This window comes from Acinonyx jubatus, chromosome A2 (assembly GCF_027475565.1).
Source record: "Acinonyx jubatus isolate Ajub_Pintada_27869175 chromosome A2, VMU_Ajub_asm_v1.0, whole genome shotgun sequence".
Lineage (NCBI taxonomy): Eukaryota > Metazoa > Chordata > Mammalia > Carnivora > Felidae > Acinonyx > Acinonyx jubatus.
The window spans coordinates 43100550-43113061 of record NC_069383.1 but is presented as its reverse complement, the minus strand read 5'-3'; the positions used below and the strand labels follow the sequence as shown (position 1 = coordinate 43113061).

The 12512-nt window shown below is 45.0% G+C and overlaps 1 protein-coding gene and 1 long non-coding RNA gene across 2 annotated transcripts; one reads left to right on the top strand and one right to left on the bottom strand.

The window, feature by feature from the left end:
• Positions 1–4218: 4218 nt before the first annotated feature.
• LOC128314747 (uncharacterized) lies at positions 4219–9794 on the bottom strand. Its single transcript, XM_053218243.1, has 3 exons — positions 7157–9794; positions 6733–6901; positions 4219–5125 (listed from the first exon to the last, which is right to left on the bottom strand). The coding sequence occupies exons 1-3, from the start codon at positions 7554–7556 to the stop codon at positions 5023–5025; spliced, it is 672 nt and encodes a 223-aa protein (XP_053074218.1). The 5' UTR covers positions 7557–9794; the 3' UTR covers positions 4219–5022.
• LOC113604102 (uncharacterized) lies at positions 7533–12172 on the top strand. The gene is made up of 3 exons (XR_008296725.1): positions 7533–7746; positions 9327–9596; positions 10680–12172. It is a non-coding gene; the product is annotated as an uncharacterized LOC113604102 (long non-coding RNA).
• Positions 12173–12512: the final 340 nt, after the last annotated feature.

Sequence of the window (12512 nt, the reverse complement as noted above, 5' to 3'; positions counted from 1 at the left end):
CAGAGCATCAAGAACAGAGAACATTTAAAAAATATAGGCAATACATAACAATTTTAAAATATAGCAAATCAACCCTCAAAGATGCCACTCAGGTCTTCAAATGACACAGAGCAAAATCAATAGCAGCATAGGAAGTCTTGTATATTCCAGACAATCTGGTAAGGTGGACACTGACTTCAATGCTCTTCTACCCTCCTTTTTACATGATGATTATCATAATTTTAATTCCAACTTTTACAAAGCACCTTCTCTTATACATTTTACTTCATTTAATCTCCATAACCATTCTATGAAATAAGCTGTTGGTCCCCGTTTGATTCATAAAGAAACAGTGCACAGGAAGTGTTGGGAAATGTGGAGTGAAAATTTAGGGGCAAGCTAACATGTATTAAGCTCTTCTAAAGGCAAGGTGGCATTATCCTAATTTTACAGGTGGGGGATTCAGAGGCTCAGAGAAGTTTAGCTGTCAAAGCTGGGAGCTGAAATGTCCCTGGGTTGGGCATTGAAACAACATTGGTTTAGACATCCAGATGGCCAACAGACACATGAAACGATGCTCAATGTCACTCATCATCAGGGAGATACAAATCAAAGCCCCACTGAGATACCACCTCACACTGGTCAGAGTGGCTAAAATGAACAAATCAGGAAACTATAGATGCTGGCGAGGATGTGGAGAAACGGGAACCCTCTTGCACTGTCGGTGGGAATGCAAACTGGTGCAGCCCCTCTGGAAAACAGTGTGGAGGTTCCTCAAAAAATTAAAAACAGAAATACCCTATGGCCCAGCAATGGCACTACTAGGAATTTACCCAAGGGATACAGGAGTGCTGAGGCATAGGGGCACGTGTACTCCAACGTTTATAGCAGTGCTTTCAACAATAGCCAAATTATGGAAAGAGCCTAAATGTCCATCACTGATGAGTGGATAAAGAAGATGTGGCTTATATATACAATGGAATACTACTTGAAAATGAGAAAGAATGAAATCATGCCATTTGCAGCAACATGGATGGAACTGGAGGGTATTATACTGAGTGATGTAAGTCAGTCAGAGAAGGGCAGATATCATATGTCTTCACTCCTATGTGGATCTTGAGAAACTTAACAGAAGACCATGGGGGAAGGGAAGGGGGGAAAATAGTTACAAACAGAGAAGGAGGGAGGTAAACCATAGGAGATTCTTAAATATAGAGAACGGAGGGTTGATGGGGAGTGGGAGAGAGGGGAAAACGGGCATTGAGGAGGGCACTTGTTCAGATGAGCACTGGGTGTTGTATGTAAGCCAATTTGACAATAAATTGTATTTGAAAAATTTTTTTAAATTAAAAAAAAATATTCCTTATATGGAAAAAGAAAAGAAACAACATTGGTTTGATCTAAAAATCCATGTCCTGGGGCACCTGGGTGGCTCAATCAGTTGAGCGTCTGACTCTTGATTTCAGCTCAGGTCTTGGTCCCAGGACTATGGGATTGAGCCCCGTGATAGGCTCTGCACTGAGCTTAGCATGGAGCTGGCTTGGGATTCTCACTCTCTCTCTCCCTCCCTCTCTGCTCCTCCCCGTCTCCTGCATGTGTGCTCTCTCTCTCTCTCTCAAAATAAATAAACATTTAAAAATAAATAAATAAAGATAAAATAAAATAAAACCCCATGTTCTACCTACCACATTAATTGATTCAACTAATAAATAGGGTTTAACTCCCATATGTTCCACACACTGTTCTGGATGCTGGAGATACAAAGCTGAGGAAAATAGATATGTTCCCTACTCTTGGGCAACTTACAGAGTAAGGGGAAAGCTGTTAATCAGCCAAAGAAAATGTAAAATTAGAACGGTACTAAATGCCTTGAGAGAACACTTTTCTGGCACTGTGACATCTGAACCAGGAGCCTGAGGCCGGGATGCAGCCTGGGTTGGGTGCTGAAGCTATTTCCTGGCTGGTAATAATCCCCACAGGGGACCAGGGCAGTGCAGCCCTCCTTTATAAAGCCCACTGCTTGACCCTTCATTGCCCACCTTCTCATCCTGCAAGTTAGCTGTCCTATGACCACTCCAACCAGATTTCAGCAATATTGGAAGACATGGCAGAGAAGAGTCAAAAAATAAATTGTTGAAAGTCTTAAGAAAATCCCTGGGACAAGAGCCTCACCCATTCTCCTGCCTGAAGGAACTCTCCTTCCTCAGGAAGGAGTGACAGTGTTTGTTTCCAATACAAGACTCAAAGACTCTGGACTTATCTTCTCCAAAATTTTAAAAAATATTTACTTATTTTTGAAAGGGGGGGAGGGGCAGAGTGAGGGAGACAAAGGAGCCAAAGAAGGTGCAGAACCTGACACGGGGCTTGAACTCACAAACTGCAAACCATGACCTGAGCTGAAGTCGGATGCTTAACAAACTGAAAAACCCTGGAACCCCCTCTTCTTCAATTCTGACTGAAGGGGTCTGAAGGGATGATTTTTTTTGAAAGGGGGGGCGGTTGCTGGAAAGTTCCCTTGCTCTTCAGGGGGAGCCACAGGAAGAGACTGATGTCTGGATACAACCAGTACCCAGGGGACAGAGCAGAGAGTATGACCTGGGTCCTCAGTGCCATCACTGAGCCACAAAGTCAGCTGTCCCTGAAGCTGCCTACCTCACCGCTTCCTGTGCCCTGAGATAATAAAGTCCCCATTTAAACCAGCTTGAGATAGGGCTTCTGTTTCTTAAAGATGAACATATTTTAACTGATGCATAATAATAAGCTTTATTTTTAGTATCATGAAGATTATTTGCAACCTCATGGAAGCAAAGTTATTGATGTCTTCTACCTGGATCAAAGTTATCTTTTTAAGTATCTTATTATAATTCCTCATAAATTAAAAATGTGTGCAAATCCTAGGTGTGCAGTTTTATGAATTATGATACTAGGAACACACCCGTGCAACAACCTGGGTTGGACCCTAGAAGAACAGGGAAAATTTGGAGAAACAGAAGTAAAAGGCCAGGCAGGCATGACAGGAAAAAGGAGCTATAAGAATCAAAGTCCAAAGGTAGGAGCTTCTGAGATGGACTGGAGAGGATATGAGAATACAGGCTTAACAAACTGGGTCATTAAGATAAAAAGTATCTACCTAGACCCATTCATTAGGTGAGTTCGAATAGACCTTTCCTACTTATGGGCCCAAAAATCAGGGGTGCTGGATACCTATTAGACGTATAATGAGGAGGAATCCAAGAAGCACCAAATGTAAAGTGAAGGACAACTTAGAAAAACACAGTTAGTATGACCATATATACTTCCTCACTCTGTCAGCTGAGGGGGACTAGAAGAAATGACACCCTAGTGGCAATGAGCACATAGTGATTTATAATACCATCTTCTAAGAAAGAAAGAAAGAAAGAAAGAAAGAAAGAAAGAAAGAAAGAAAGAAAGAAAAAAAGAAAGAAAGAAAGAAAATCCAAGTCTCCCTAGAGAAATGGCTGATTCCAGAACCAGGACAGGAAATATACAAGACGAACCTGGAGCATCTCATAGTGCCAGAAATAAGGAAGTCCTTGGGCAGGAAAAAAATCCCAGTGATGGGGCTATCAAAATGGGAGCCAACTGAAAGAGCCACCCTATGGCCAAGCTGGAGTAATTCGAGCAACAAAAATAAAGAAAGTAGTGTTGAATCATAATCTACACTATAAAATAAATATCAATGAGTCCATACTCAAAGAAAAATGATTGAATAATAAATAGGAAAGAAGAGATAAATCTCCATGCAGAAGAATTCTAAATAATGTCTGTAGATATTTCACCCTCAAGGGCGTGCAGAACGCCCATCTCTTAAGTGTGGGCTGCAGATGGTGACTTCCTTCCAAAGAGCACAGTAGGAAAACGGGAATGAATGAGTAGAGGAATCTGACAAAGTACCTCAGCCAAGTGGTCAAGGTCAGCATCAACAGTCATAAATCATATCAATAGCATTCACCCTTGGTATGATGAAATGAGACTCCACTTTACCTCTGTGTCTTCGTCCCAAAATTACAAAACCCCAGTGTAATCATGAGAAAACCATCAGACAAATCTTAATAGAAAGGTATCCTGCAAAATATCTCACCAACACTCCTCAAAACTGTCAAGGTCATTGAAAACAACGAAAGCCTGAGAAACTATTACAGCCAAGAGGAGCCTAAGCAGACATGACTACTTAGTTTCCTAGGGTTGCTGAAACATCCCCAAAATGGGTGGCTTAAAACAAAAAAAGTTTATTTTCTCACAGTTCTGGAGGCTGGAGTTCTGAAATCAAGCTTGGCAAAGCTGTGCTCACTCTGAAGCCTCCAGGAAAGAATCCTTCCTTACTTCTTCCAGCTTCTGGTAGCCCCAGGCATTCCTTGCCTTGGGGACACATCACTCCAATCTCTGCCTCCACTGTCATATGACCATCTTCTCCCCATGTGTCTTCTCCCCTTGTTATAAGGACACCAGTCATATTGGATTAGAGACTACCCTACTCCAGTGTGACCTCTTCTTAATTACATCTGCACCAACCCCATTCCCAAATAAGGTCACATTCACAGGTACTAGGGATCAAGACTTCAATGTATCTTTTTGAGGGATGTAATTCAACCCATAACAATCCCCACACCAATTGTTATCTCCATTTTACCAATGAGAAGCCCAGACTTGGTAGAGGAAAAGCAACTTTCTCAAGAGCACATGACTAACAGAGTGTCAGTCAGGTTTCTAACTTAAGTCTGCTGGTTCTCAAGCACAGGTTTCTCCACTACATCATATAGTCTTTTTCACCCGAGACATCCCTTCCTGCCTCTGCCCTCATGGTTCATCCTCTTTTAAGTTACAGATGAGCAAACTGAGGTCTAGAAAGAGGTAGGCATTTGCCCAATGTCATACAGGGAAACAAAACAGGCAATAAATTTTGAGGTTGAGATTTTTAATTAATATATTTCAATTCAAAAATGCCTAGTAAAAATCTGACCAGTCAGCCATGTACAGAGAGACAGAGAGAGAGAGGAGCTCTGGAAGTTGATAGGCTCTGGATCAGAAGGTGCCATGTTCACAATAAAAGAGTTGTCCATGGCACTGAGTTTTCAGTTCCTTCTGCAGTTTTCCCTCCCATGCCACTCTTTCTCTAAATAGTGACCTAGACGAGAAGAGGACAAAGCAAAGAAATTCTTAGAACAGGTCATCTGTCTCCTATAATCTGTCAGAAGTTGGGGCGTTGTGGGTCTCATGGTGCCCCCAACAAGAAGCCCAGACTGCAGATGCATAGACACATGCTCTGTCTTCTTTGCCTGTAAAAGTTCTGTGCCTTTTTCTCCAAGAATGTCAGGGCCATCGTTATCGGCACCCACCTCTGTGATTGATTTTACAAAGGCTGAAGCTATGATGAGAGGCTGGAAATGCCACCACACTTATCTCCCTTCCTTGCCAATGGCCAATAACTGGGCTGGTGTAAGGTGGTGTCATGGGTTGAAAAACGGTCCTACAAATATATCAGATTCTAACCTTTGCAACTTGTGAATATTATAAGGATAAAGGGTCCTTATAGATGTGATTAAGTTAAGGATCTTGGCAGGGGAGGATTATCATGGATTATCAGGGTGTGGGCTCCAAATGCAATCACAAATGCCCTGAGAAGAGAGCACACCGTGAGGTCACAGAGAAGGGGAGAAGACAATGTGACCACGGAGGCAAAGACTGAAGAAGCACAAGTCAGGGAATGCCAGCTGCCACCAGAAGCGGGAAGAGGCGAGGAACAGATTCTCCCCAAATCCTCCAGAGCACAGATAATCCTACTGACACCTTGATGTTCACCTACTGATACTGACTTCAGACTTCTGGTCTCCAGGATGATGACAGAATAAATGTCTGATGTTTTAATCTACTAAGCTTTGGGGAATTTGTTATAGCAGCCTCAAGAAAATAATACAGTTGATAGATTTATTCCATTACCAAGTGGGAAGAACTCTTTAAAGCCAATGTAAGTTTCCTGATTTATACTGATCATTGCAGGAGTGAGATGCTGTCCCGTGATGCCCATGTGCACACCTCTGCAGAAATGAAGTCCACTCAAGCCCTGGGTTTCCATCTGATTAAGGAAGAAGTTAGAGCTAAAAGAAGCCAATATGCAGTGTAATTATCTCATTTCTCAGATGAGGAAAAGAAGATCCAAGGATGTTATTTAGCTTGCCCAGGATCAGTTAACCAGTTCCTAATGAGTAAAGCTACTTGAGGTCTCTAGACCTAGTGCATAGCACTGTGCTACACACACACACACACACACACACACACACACACACACACACACAATTGGGTCACAATGACAAGAACACATTCAATGAAGTAATGACAAAAATAGGAATAAAAGAATCAGGATCTAGGGAAAATATGATTAAAAGATTAAGATCAAAGCAAAAAAATTAACAAAATACACAGACTCCTCAGAGCTAACACCTTATCTATAGTTGAGATTCAGAATAGATGGAAGGAAGGAAGGAAAGAAGGAAGGAAGCAAGCAAGCAAGCAGGAAGGGAGAAAGAGCGAGATGAAGGGAGAGAGGGGGAGGGGGAGGGGGAGAGAGAGAGAGAGAGAGAGAGAGAGAGAGAGGGAAATTTGCACAGGAAGCTGAGGCAGATCTTTCCTCAAGGGAGTTTTCTTAAGAGGGAGGGAGGGTTGTGTTGAAAAAGGATAGAGGAGCAAATAAGGAATTGCCAAGGGACACTGCAGCCCACTGAGGCGGGTGCTTACAGTGTCTGCTCACTGGGTGGCCAGGGCCTTCCTCCTGCCCTGGTGAGAGGAACAGGTGCGGGCTGCGACATCACTTGAGAGAGGAGCCTGGAGAGGTTTGAGAACTCAGGTGGCCCCTGGCTCTTCTCTGCCCGGTTTCCTGAGGCCACTGCCACTTCCCTGCAGGAAACTAAGAAAAGGATAGGGACAGTGACTGGACCAGGAGGGAACCCCCGCAGGGCACCTCAGAATTTGAGTGGGAGATCCCCTTCCAAAGGACAGATGAGCTACCTAAAGGTATCCCTCCAGCTCTAGGGAGGGCTAAAGTCCTTTCGTTGTCATATGAGACAGGGACCCTCTGCAGAAGGAGGCAATTTCTAGACACCCGGACTGCTCACTCATCCAGTCTGTGTCTAATGAAGCCGGTTGGCTGTTTGTGCATCACCTTTTCTGTGGTCTGTCCTGGCTACCACCACCTTCAGCTCCAACCTGAGCTCGGGCTCCCAGGATCCTGACCTTTCTCCTCTGGTCGGTTCAGCTGTTGTCTCAGGTGCACAGCCTGCCCTTCTGGAAGTGGTCTCCTGGTGCCCTAAGCAGTGACTGCCTCCACTGTCCCAGAGACAGCACTTCCTAAGTGGAAGCCTTGTCAGCACCCCCCAGGGTTCCTCATTCATTTTCAAATCCTTCCGGGCAGGTCTCTCCTTGAGGCATCCCCACTTCTGTGGGACAAATCTCTCTGGTTCCCCAGGTTGTCCCAATGTGAGGAACATTGAACTTCCTTTCTGCACCTGCTCATTGTGTCCAATGCTCTGCCCACAGGATGGAAGGAAGCATTGTGACCTCATTCCTGTTCACACCTGCTGCCCTGAAATTCTACCTTCGGCTTCAAGAGATGGTCTACTTCCGCCCTTCTGTTATAACACTAATGTGTTCAACTTCCTAAAACCTGTAGAGCCATGATGGAGTTCTGGAGGAAATGTTCCACTGAGGAGAGCCACAAGGAGGAGAAGCAGAACACGGATAAGAGAACCCAAGGTTAGAACCAGGGAACTGGCACGGCCCAACGTTCCAGTGTTTAAGCAAAAGAAGGGAGAGAAGGGGCTGCAAAGTCACTTGGCAGTGGGGGAAGATGAGCACCCTCGGGTGCAGGAGAGAGAATATGGGAAGTGGTTAGTAAAGACCTAAATACACAAGCAGAGCCAGAGTTGCCCTCCAACGCGGTACTGGAGCCATCACGCTGATGGAGGCATTGCTGGGCCAGATGGGGCAGGGTTTGCTTGTGGTCTCCTCATCTTACCCCACCCGCGGCAGTCCTCCTGTGCTATCCTGGTCCCGGAATCCTGCACCTTACATGGTGAAAGAGAGTCTGCCGACATGATTAAGTGAAGGGTCTTGGGATGGAGAGATTATGCTAAAATATGCAGGGGGCTGAGTGCAATCACGGGGGCCTTGTAAGAGGGAGGCAGGTGGCTCAGAATCAGGAGGAGGAGGTGCGAATAGAGCAAGAAGTTAGAGAGGAGAATACAGCCCACTCCTAGACTCTAAAAAGACAGGAAATAGATTCACCCCTAAAGCCTCTAGAATGAACACAGCCCTGCAGACACCTTGTTTTTAGACTTCGGACTTCCAGAACTGTAGAAGAATAGATGTGTGTTGTTTTAAGCTACTGAGTTTATGGTAATTTGTTACAGAGATAATAGGAAAGGAATACACTTTTGTGTAGTGCAGGGAGGGTTGACAGGTGTGCATGGGGAGCTCAGGACTTTTGCCAAAACTTCAGGGGCCAAGATATGCTGCAAATGGCAACATCACCACCTCCTAAGGTTCCTCTTTCCACCCCTGGGTCATTCACCCACTTAGAAGAATGCTCTATATGTTGCCAACAAGGTTATCTGTAAAGGTGGCAAGGTCAGGTCCACCCAGAGCCCTATGAAACCCTCTTCCCAGTTGACAGCATTGCATTTGTTAGGGCCAGTGAGGCTCAGCTATTCTGCCAGCCGCCAAGCTTATTAACTGAAGCTGTCCTACCCTGTCACTGTGGGGACACTAGGGGCCTGCTCTTATTTCCTGACTCACACCCAGATAGAGCAAAGGGACCAGGGAGAGCAAGTTCAGGCAGACCACGAGGGTGCGAAGAAAGCACTTCTCCAGCCCAGACAGCCCACGGGGCCAGCACCAGCAACACCAACATTATGCCAAGGCCCCTGCCAACTGCGGATGGCATCTCAGATGCTTGCAAATAGAAGGCGAAGAGATGGGAGGCCTCTGGCTGCCCGCAGGCTCCATTTCCCCACTCTGTGTGTCCTATTCCCTTAATAAAAGCAATTTCCAAGCTACTTCCCTGCAGAGCATTAGCATAAACGAGCTCAGGCAGTACCATCCTGATTCTTTCATTTGAAGCACATGCTCATTATAGACTTTCTTTCAAATAAATCATATTGCTGGCTGCAAAGGAGAATATTTCTCTGGGCCCACATGACAAGCCAGCAAGAGACAACAGCACCGTGGTCTCTGTGACATGCCAGGAACTAGGGCCTTACTCTCAAAAGCTGGAAAGGGCCTGGATTACAGCTACATTCCTACTGAGTTCCTAAACTAATACCACTGATCCACAGGTGCATCTTCTACAGGGAACATTATATTGCATGCACCTGCCCTACCTGAAGAGGGCTAGAACGTGAGGCTGTGGGACAGCAGGGGCAGGACAGCCACCGGGCCCTGCAAGGCTGTATAAGGCAGTCGTCCCAGGCAGAGGTGAGCCGGCACCAGAGCACAGAGCCTTCTGATTCCAAAGCCAGTACTTTCTCCACCAGCCATTCTGTACCATTACTGGTAACCCCAGTCCTTGTGCTGGAGGCCCCCAAATTCCAACATGCCTCCTACAAGTAAGTATAAGTCTCCAATAGGCTACTTAAACTCATGTTAACCATTTGTCCTACCTAGTTTTCCAACTTGGTACAAAAGAGCAGAAAATGGTCATTGATTGGTCACAGCCCAGGGCACTCAGGCATGCGTGCCCACCCTGCCCCTTGTGGCAGGCACTTCTGGGTAGGGCCTCCAGCTCTGTGTGAGCCCAGCCTGGGATCCTTCTCTTCCACCTTCATTCTGACTATAACTGGGCAAGAAATTTATGCTGCTGTCTTGAATTTTCTGGGAAGAAACTTCAGTTAGACTGGGAAGTCTAACTCTCTCTTAGACTCCTATATCTGTACTGGGAGTTGTTGTATCTGGCACTTAATGAAGGGGCATACGGATTTCCATTTGGCTGTTAATCCTTGTGTGCAAGCCCCTCACCTGATAGCTACACAGGGAGGCAGGTGTGATTGATCCCAGACTCCCACAGCTCAGGAAATAATGTCATTGGAGGTCCTATGGCAGGCCCTGGTGAAGAAGTAACTGTAACTGAGGGCATCTGGGGTGGCTCAGTCAGTTAAGCATCCAACTTCGGCTCAAGTCATCTTACAGTTCGTGGGTTCAAGAGCCGAGTCAGGCTCTGTGTTGACAGCTCAGAGCCTGGAGGCTGCTTCAGATTCTGTGTCTCCCTCTCTCTCTCTTTCTCTCTCCCTCTCTCTCTCTGCCCCTCCCCTGCTTGCACTCTATTTCTCAAAAATAAATAAAAAATAAAAAATAATTAAAAAAAATTTTAAAAAGAAGTAACTGTAACTGGAAGAGAATTACAGGTCTTGAGCAGTCCACTCTTAATTCTCTTCAAATCATATTATGGTATTTGGGAATTATCTAAATGACTTGCAACTTGGCCTTGGTAAGGCCAGTAAATGCATTTGATTTAGGGTTGGGTTGTAGGACAAGGGTCCTCTGTGGTAGGCAGAACAATGGCCCCCAAGGATGTCCACATCTCACTCCCCAAATCTACAAATATGTTAGGTTACATGGTGACAGGGAATTAAAATTGCAGATGGAGCTAAGGCTGATAATTAGATGACCTGAGATTATCCTGGTTTCTCCAGATAGACCCAACATAATCACAGGGTCCTTAAGTGAAAGAGGGAGGCAGAGGAGGGAGAACCAGACCCCTGGCACCTGAGAACCTAGCCTGCCATTGCTGGCTTTGAAGATGAAGGACGGGAGCAACAAGTCAAGAAATGCGAGTGGTTTCTAGAAGCTGGAAAAGGCAAGGAGGTGAATCCTCCCTTAAAATCTCCATAAGGAACTCTGCCCTGCTGACACCTTGATTTTAGCCCAGCGACACCCATTTTGGACTTTGGGCCTCCAGAACTGGGAGACAAAAATTGTGTGTTGGTTGAAGCCATTGTGTTTGTGGATACGTAGAAAACCCTGTCAGAAACTTTGTTTCTCAACCTCCGTACTATTGACACTTGGGACTGGAAAATTCTGTTGTGGGAGCAGTCCTGTGAACTGTAGGATATTTAGTAGGATTCCTAGCCTCTACCCGCAAGATGCTAATAGAGACCCTTGCCAAAGTTGTAACAACCAAGAAAGTCTCCAGACATTGCCCTGAGTGGGACAGAAGGGGGAAAATCACCCCTGGCCCAGAAGAGCTGTTCTGAACCCTCCATGGTTATTCATTCCAATACACACTTTGTCCTCAGACACATTGGATTCTGTTCACTGACCTTTTCTATATGGATGCTTCTGGATGAGGCCTTTGATGCCAGCTGAAAAGTAAGTGCCTAGGGAGATTCCACACAAAGCCGTCATCAGTCTCTGACACCTCAGAATGAGTTTCCATTATTTCAAGCAAGCTGAATTGATGGGGAGAGAAAAAGGGATCTGAATGTGCTATTAAGTAAAGAGGACACAGAACTAACATCCAGATGGATAAAAGACAGACTGCCCACCCCATGCAATACTCTTTATCATTCGAGCTGGACAAGAACATGCACTTGAGTAAGATGTAATTTCTGCTCTTAGGACCTCACTGTCTCATAAGAGAAACTTGTGTGCAATTTTTTTAAAAACCCTCAATAGAAACCAAAAGGACTATAAACACACTATGGTCATGTATTCTGAATCAGGTATCCATGCCCTGGGCACAAGCTTCAAGAACGCATAACAGTAGGACCAAATATTTTAAATCAACACTACCTCAGAATATGGGGCCATGCCACCTGTAAAAGGCATATGCAAATTGCCACCAGAAGTTTCCAGGGCAGAGACCTAGGTATGGGCAAGAGGAGGAGGGAACCACAACCCACGTAAGAGAAACGTGTGCACAAAGATGAAGGATAGGAAAGCATATGGCACACTATTTGGAATTAACCAGCAATTCCAGATAGATGTAGCTGTTTGAAGATAATTCCAAATATACATTATTAAACTTCAAAGAATAAATAAAACAGAAATGATTTTTATCATTTCTGGGTTAGGCGTCTGGCTCTTGAGTTCAGCTCAGGTCATGATCTCACAGTTCATGGGATTGAGCCCTGCATAAGGCTCAGCGCTGACAGTGTGGAGCCTCCTTGGGATTCTCTCTCACTCTCTCTCTGCCCCTCCCCTGCTCATGCTTGCTCTCTCTCAAAATAAATAAATAAACATTAAAATTCTTCAAGGGTAGGCACCAAGGATTTAACCTGGATTCTTCTCTCTCCTAATCACCTATGGTGTAACTTTGGGCAAGGCACTTCTCTGTGCCTCTGTTTCCACATCTATAAAATGGGAATAGTAATGTCTGCCCTCAGGTTCATTGAAGGAGTCGTGTATCCGTGTGATGCTCTTGACAAAGTGCCTGGACCATGCTAAGTGCTCTATAATTGTTCCTATTAATATTATTGGAAGTATTGTTAGTGCTCACATAATGTCACCAAGGCACGGGCACATAC